Source organism: Chiloscyllium plagiosum, chromosome 31, assembly GCF_004010195.1.
Source record: "Chiloscyllium plagiosum isolate BGI_BamShark_2017 chromosome 31, ASM401019v2, whole genome shotgun sequence".
Taxonomy (NCBI): Eukaryota; Metazoa; Chordata; class Chondrichthyes; order Orectolobiformes; family Hemiscylliidae; genus Chiloscyllium; species Chiloscyllium plagiosum.
In genome coordinates, this window is record NC_057740.1 from 349,690 (window position 1) to 356,684 (window position 6,995).

The window sequence follows — 6,995 nt, forward strand, 5'->3', positions numbered from 1 at the left end:
CTATCACCTTATGAAGGAGCGTCGCTCCGAAAGCTAGTGTGCTTCCAATTAAACCTGTTGGACTATAACCTGGTGTTGTGTGATTTTTAGCAAAAAAAAACAAGGAAGTGAAACGAGGAGGTTTTTTTCCAAACTGTTGTGCCCTGGAACGTTGCTGGATTGTGGAAGCAGATTCAATCTTAACATTGACAAGAGAATTAGGAAAAACAAATAAGTGGAAACTGTTGCCATGTGGGAAAAGGGTAGGGGTACAGAATGAATTAGGTGGGCAGAACATGCTCCCTTTCTATAAGTCTTGTGTCAGTTCCACTGACTCACAGGCGGCCAAATCGACCCTAGACTTCATGGCGAAGCTTATTCAGCAGTTTATCATTGTTGGTGTTAAACTTTTGACCTTAAAAATGTGTTGCTGGGAAAGCGCAGCAGGTCAGGCAGCATCAGAGGAGCAGGAGAATCGACGTTTCGGGCATAAGCCCTTCTTCAGGAAAGAAGCTCTGATCTCCAGCAGTCCTCACTTTCTCCTAGTTCAACTTTTGACATCTCGCATGGGAAATTCTGTGTTGCCCTTGCTTTGTCAATGAGGCAGTGGTTTGCTCTGCACTGGTGGGATTTGGTCATCCTGCTGGGGTTTTATTTCACCCCTCCATGGCTCCGGGACAAGATTCCGCTGTTGATGTGGGGAGATGTGACGGGAGGTTGTGGTTCATCTCTCAGCTCTGTGAACCCTCCAACTCGGAACCTCACGCCCAGCACACTTCACAGCTCCTGCTCCAGCTAACCAGAAACGCAAGATGTAAACCAAAGAAACACACGTGACATAGAAAGCGAAAGGTAAAACGGACACAGAGGAACATAAGTATTGTACTGTCTCATTAAAATCCACGACAGAGCAGGATCTCTTGTCAAATACCGTTTAGTAAAATTCCTCAACATTTTCCCCTGAGGTGTTGTGGGGAGGTGAGCAGTGGCCTAACAAAGCCGGAGTGGAATCCAACCCTGGGCAAATAAAATCTGGAGTAGAAAGCGAATTGATAGAACAACCATGCATTTTTGTCAATATTTATAAAAACCTATCAGGTTCACCAGTAACCTTCAGGGAAAGAAATTTATCATCCTTCCCCCGTTATCCTTGCCACCCACAGCAGTGTGGTCGACTTTTAAGACCCTCTGGACAATTAGGAATGGGCTGGCCAAGCCAGTGATAGCCACACCCCATGAGTGAATAATAAAGTATTGTGTGCAGCCTTAATTTGTTTTAAAATGTCCTTTAAAGTGTGTTTTTATTTCCTCTCCCAACTCCTCACCTCCACAAAGTGGAATGACATCGTCTGAGGAGCTAGTGGATGCAGGTCTAGTGCAATTGTAGAAAGTGTAGCGAATGCAGGCCAGGGTGTGGTATGGGAGGGTGAGCAGCAGGAACGGCATAGCACTTTCAAAGGGCGGCTAGTTACACAATGGGCCGAACAGTCGCTTCAGCCGCTGGTTGTCAGCCTTGGGGATGTGGAACTGGCTGTCGGTAGGGCGTTGGTGTCACCTACAGATGGGGATGGTGATAAAAGGGGGAAGTGAAAGGCTTCAATAACATCTCCCCACTTTCACAGCAGCTAGAAGAAACAAAGAGTTACATGTTGGGAGGAAGGGGCGTGCGTTTTGAAAGCAAGTGCTTTAAGAGTGGCAAATATAATTTGTTCTGCTAAGAGGAATGGGAGATTTCCAGGTCCATTAATATTTGAATATTATCTCGTGGCTCTCAATTCAGAGAAAACCCGTACTCACTTCGCATTAGGTTTGTCTGGATGTTTTTAAAAGCTTATTATTTTCAGTCCATTTACAAAACGGGACAGCCGAGTGAAAGAGTACATGACTGGCAGCGGCTAATTTGGAGCAAAAGTTTAGAAATCGGTTGATTTTCTGCCGCCTTGACTGAGATGGTGGAGGCAGAGTTCTCATTTCCTTTTCGGTGATATTAGCCCGTTTCAGTTTGCTCTGAAGTGTGCAAAGAACAAAATCTCCCCGCAATCTCCTGCCTCCGATGCAAAACATCAACAACCACCAACGGGATTCCGTTTTCAGGTCGAAAATATCGTTCTTAGCTCTTTTTTCGCTGTGGGACTCCGAACCCTTTGCATCCTTATCATCTTTACTGACCAGCGATATGTTGTTTCTAACGAACCGAAATGCCCAACTGACTCAACGGCTATAATATGTTTGCCGATTAAAGAGCAAAAAACACCTCCCAAGGGAGACCGTTCCGCCCGTCGCGCTGGTTCTATGAGCGTGCTGCCCAGCTCTAAGTTTCGATGTTCCTTCTGTGATGTGGAGGGACCGGTGTGGGACTGGGGTGGATAAAGTCAGAAGTCACACAACACCCGGTTCTAGCTTTCGGAAAACTGGTCACTTCAAATAAACCTTTTGTCGTGTGACTTTTGACTGTTTCTATGGTTTAGCGAATTTCATTACCATGAAGTTGCCTTGAGCGGTTAGAGTGACACCTTTACTCTCAAATGAGCTCTCATTTTAAAATAAACACAAAAACGCAGCGGTTTGAAATTCATCCAGTTCCTTTATATTTACATAATACAAATAACTTTTATTACAAAATATTATATACATTTACTTCAAGATCAAGTCAGATAAAATACAATTATTAACTACAAGACATCTAGCCTTGTCTAGTGTAACTCTGAGATGGGACAGACATTGCGTGTGAGCTATTGCACCTCAGTTACTGTGGGATCTATCTGTGCTCTTCACCGGATTGAGGGTGGGGCGGGGGGAGAGGGGGAGGGGGGGAGGGAGAAAGGAGACCTTCACCCGGCTTTCGTCGGACAGAAAAACGCAACATTCACTCGGACCCATCGGCGGGTCCACAACTCAAAAATTCAAAAAAAAAAAGCGGACACAATTATAACAAAGATATTGATTCGATTCGAGGCTTGCTGAGTACAAGGCTGCAACTGTGAGCAGTGTTAACTTAGCCGCGTTCCGTACATCGACTGAATTCTCTCAGTTACTAGAAAGCGCCCAGAAACAGACTCCGGCAACTTTCTCTGTGTAACCTCGTCCCGTGTTCAATCTTCTTATAAAACAAAAGGCAGGATTTGTTTTGTCTGGCATCGAACACAAACATAGCGCCAATGTAAACTGTATACATTTGACCCTGTCACTAAAATCATTCTTTCACGCAGTGAGTCAAGGGACACTAATTTTCATAACCAGTTACTGTGTCCAGTCTCCTTAGGCTGGAGTTGCTCCATCCCCTTGTCTCTCCATCGCCTGTTACAATTCGCCCACTGTCTTTGGTATCTTCCTTCGCTGCCCATGTACCAGGGCGGTAGTTCCAGCTACATTTCCCCAATCATCCTTGGTATTTTATTAAATAATTGTCTTTGGTTTTGAGAAACAGTTTTTGTTTGAAAACATTCTACCATTGTTATAGGAAGTCTTGTGTGTGTGTGAGAGAGAGAGAGGGGCTTTGCTTGGTCAGATGTGTCTCTTCATGTGCAGGGCTAGGTGGTCTGATCTGGAAAACGCTCTCTCGCACATATGACACTGAAAAGGTCGGTGGCCGGTGTGTTTGCGGTAGTGACGGGTCAACTCGTCGGAACGGGCGAATTTCCAGCCGCATCCATCCCAGGTACAGTGATATGGCTTCTCACCTAGAGAGGGAGGGAGAGCAACAAAACCTGGTCAATATCCCATCCAACACTCAGGGACTTACAACGTCGTTTAAACATCAAAATTGCTCGTCTTTAAAGAGCAAATTAAACGCGAACAACGACTCAACCCGTTGGCTGGGGGGACGCGACCGGCGCCACAGCAATGCAGCTCTGCAGAAGTTTTAAAAACGCAGATCGAATTTCCGAAAGCAGGAGCTGGCTGCTGCTTACCTGTGTGTGTCCGGAGGTGTGCCTTCAGGTGTGAGCTCTTGGTGTAGGTCTTGCCACATCCCGCGTAGCTGCAGGTGTGGGTGGCTGTCCTCTTCCTGGGCCAGGAGCGCCGCCCTCTCTTGGGCTTGTTGTCCAGCAGTTCGAGAGGGGACGACGGCGGAGTCAGCATCACCCTCTGAGCCGGGGAAGGCTGCAGGGGCACCGGGTCATCGAACAGGCCGTACTGGTTGGGGTAGTGGAGGTGCTGGTGGGCGAACGGGTAGCTGGCTTGGTATAGCATCCTGTTGGGGTGGCAGAGAGGAGGAGGGGGCTGCTGCTGCTGCTGCTGCTGCTGCTGGCAATCTCCGGAGTTCATCAGGTCTCCGGGGCTGAGGGGGGGTGTCACACTGCCCCCGGCCAGCGGGGAACTCCCCAGGCGCTGCTGCTGCTCGCCATATGCCACTAGGCAAGAGGCCGTGTCCTCCCGTTTGACCCGCAGGCAGGCCGCCTCTGGCTCCATGCTCACTCCCCCGTGCCCATAACCATCCAGAGCCGCCTCCCTCTTGGCCGGTTTGACTAACTCTTCGCTGGGGTAGACCGGGGTGAGCAGGAAGCGGCCCTGCACCGCGCTGTAGTCCGTGTCCGAGCGCATCAGCTCGGCCATCATACTGTAGGCAGGAGGCTCTCCAGTCTCGGGCGCGCTGTACACCGGACAGTTAGTCTTCTCATAGAAAGGGTTGACATCTCCTCCTCCTCCAGACAGAGTGTAGTCCGCTCCCCCGGCAGGCTCAGTGGTCATGGTGTTGGACAGAATAAAATCCACATCCAGCAAGCTCAGGTCATCATCTGTGTCGCTGGCCCGCGTGAAATTCTCCAAATATTGTATAAAATCCGTCATGGGGCAGTGATTCTGAGGCTGCTTGAGTCCCGGCTCGTTTTTCCATTTCTGTGCAAGGAAGAAATTGACAAGAAAAAAAAAAGCACAATGATTATCAGACTCATCTCGCAAATACAAAGTTAAAATAAATCTGAAACACGTTCACGAAAATCCCTGCGCTTCAAGACAGGTGTCTGCCTGCATCATTTGTGAGAAAAGTTGTAGAAGTCTCCTTACGTTGCAGAAGTCCTGCCTGTCCCAGGTCTTGGGGGCTGTGAATGTGGAAATGGACGGCAGGATGGTGCCGCTCAATGCCATGTCTGCCTGTCGGAGCTGGTTGACTTCAGCAGGAGAAGCTTTGCATGGAAAAAAGCGGGGCTGCCCGGCTGCTACTCGTTTGCAGAACAAGAGTCTCCAAAAGTTCTAGCAGAGGGGACTGTGAGCTCGGATTAAGTACAGTACTGGTTTGAAGTTGTGCAGCGGGAGCCTGCGATTGGTAGGATATCAGCAAGTTAGCCGAGAACTTGAACCAATTGCAGTTGCCTCAGGAAACACGTCCAGGATGAGAACCGTACGCGAGTAAATGGCCTAAATTTAGCAGTAGTATATAAAGCGAGCTGGTCGACAGAGCGAGTGAACCATCTCCAAGCGCCTTCCCCGTTTCTTAAAAGCTGTCAGGGTTTCCTGCGTCTCCATAGGGACGAACCAAACAACACACACACTTCTTACAAAGCATGGACTGACGCCAGCTGACGCAGGAGCTATCCAGAGAGCCGAGGGTTTTTTTTTCTCTCTCTCTCTGCATCACGCCCACACCCAGTGTTAGAATGCAAAGAGGGAAGAATGTATGAATCAAAAAGCGAGAGTCCTCCCCCCCCCCCCCCCCCCAAACAATACTCCACTCCAGGCTGTTTGTAAATAAACTGGTGTGGCAGCTCACACACACACACACGAGTCTAATCGTGTTTTTCTTTGTTTAAAACAGACTATTGGAATAAATGGGAGAGGGGGGGGGGGGGGGGGTGTTCCAGTCTGCAAACGCATCTCAGACACAACAGCGAGTGCAGGGAATCCCGCTCGGACTCCCAATGTAAACCCAGGTGGAATTCTGCTGCTTATCCCTGGGTTTGTTTTAATTTCTGTCTCTTTGGATCGATCCTCCAAGCACACAAAAAAAGTTCGATTTTTTTTTGTGTAATATGCGGTGCCTGGTTATGGTTAACTGAACGGCTCCGAACATGTTCGGGGGTCTCTTCAATTTGTATCCATTGCTGTGACAGAGCGTCTCAGTATTGAACAGAAATCTAGAAGAAGATTTAATATTACATTTCATCTGCAGGGGGCGCCTCCCATCTATTTCCAGGTAGAGATCAGCACAGCTTTCTTCATTATTCTGCCTCATCTTCACACACTCTTTAGTCACACATACATTCTCACATTAACATATCTTCTCACACGCTGTCACACACACATGCACATTCTTAACCACAAACACACACACACACACTCTCTTTACAGACACACATATTCAGCATCAGAGGCTGGGTATTCTCTGGAAAGTAACTCACCACCTGACTCCCCGATATCTGTCCGTCACCTACAAAAGCAGAAGTCAGGAGTGCGATGGAATATCCCACACTTGCCTGGATGGGGACATTTCATGAAGCTCGACACCACAAAGCGACCTGCTTAACTAGCACCAGATTTATCTCTTTTAATGTTCAACCCCACCACTGTTAATGCAGCAGGTTACTGCTGAGTGTACCATCTTCAAGGCATATTACAGGAGCCGAACAACGCCACTTGGACACCACCTTCCAAACAAGTCACACCCACCACCCTAAATGACAAGAGTAGCAGATACATGGGAATACTACCAACTCGAGGTTCCCCTCCAAGTCACTCACCATCCTGACTTGAAAATATATCGCCGTTCCTTCATATCCTGCTGATATCTACCCATTTCTGGACAGTAGACATTCAAGAAGGCAGCCTACCTTATAGAATAGTGATGGGCAATAATGCTGGTCCAGCCAGTTACACACAAATCCCCAACAAAATAAACAAATAAGAAACAATCTGTCACTAGACACATTCTCTCTCACACACAAATACATTCCGATACACATCCTCTCACACAGCAAGAAGGCATACCTTATAGAATAGTGATGGGCAATAATGCTGGTCCAGCCAGTTACACACAAATCCCCAACAAAATAAACAAATAAGAAACAATCTGTCACTAGACA

At 47.8% G+C, this 6,995-nt stretch overlaps 1 protein-coding gene across 1 annotated transcript; it reads right to left on the minus strand.

Annotated features, from left to right (window-relative positions):
* Nucleotides 1–2,543: 2,543 nt before the first annotated feature.
* On the minus strand, nt 2,544–5,378 carry klf2a (Kruppel-like factor 2a). The gene is made up of 3 exons (XM_043720702.1): nt 4,984–5,378; nt 3,891–4,815; nt 2,544–3,659 (listed from the first exon to the last, which is right to left on the minus strand). Exons 1-3 carry the CDS (start codon nt 5,062–5,064, stop codon nt 3,484–3,486), a joined length of 1,182 nt encoding a protein of 393 aa, XP_043576637.1. The 5' UTR covers nt 5,065–5,378; the 3' UTR covers nt 2,544–3,483.
* Between the last annotated feature and the right edge of the window lie 1,617 nt (nt 5,379–6,995).

Excerpts from the sequence above, each read along its gene's own strand:
- klf2a (XM_043720702.1), bottom strand. The coding sequence starts at position 5,064 with ATGGCATTGAGCGGCACCATCCTGCCGTCCATTTCCACATTCACAGCC. Across the intron at positions 4,816-4,983 it reads ACAGGCAGGACTTCTGCAAC|AAATGGAAAAACGAGCCGGG; the intron begins GTAAGGAGACTT and ends TTCCTTGCACAG. Across the intron at positions 3,660-3,890 it reads ACACCTCCGGACACACACAG|GTGAGAAGCCATATCACTGT; the intron begins GTAAGCAGCAGC and ends CTCCCTCTCTAG.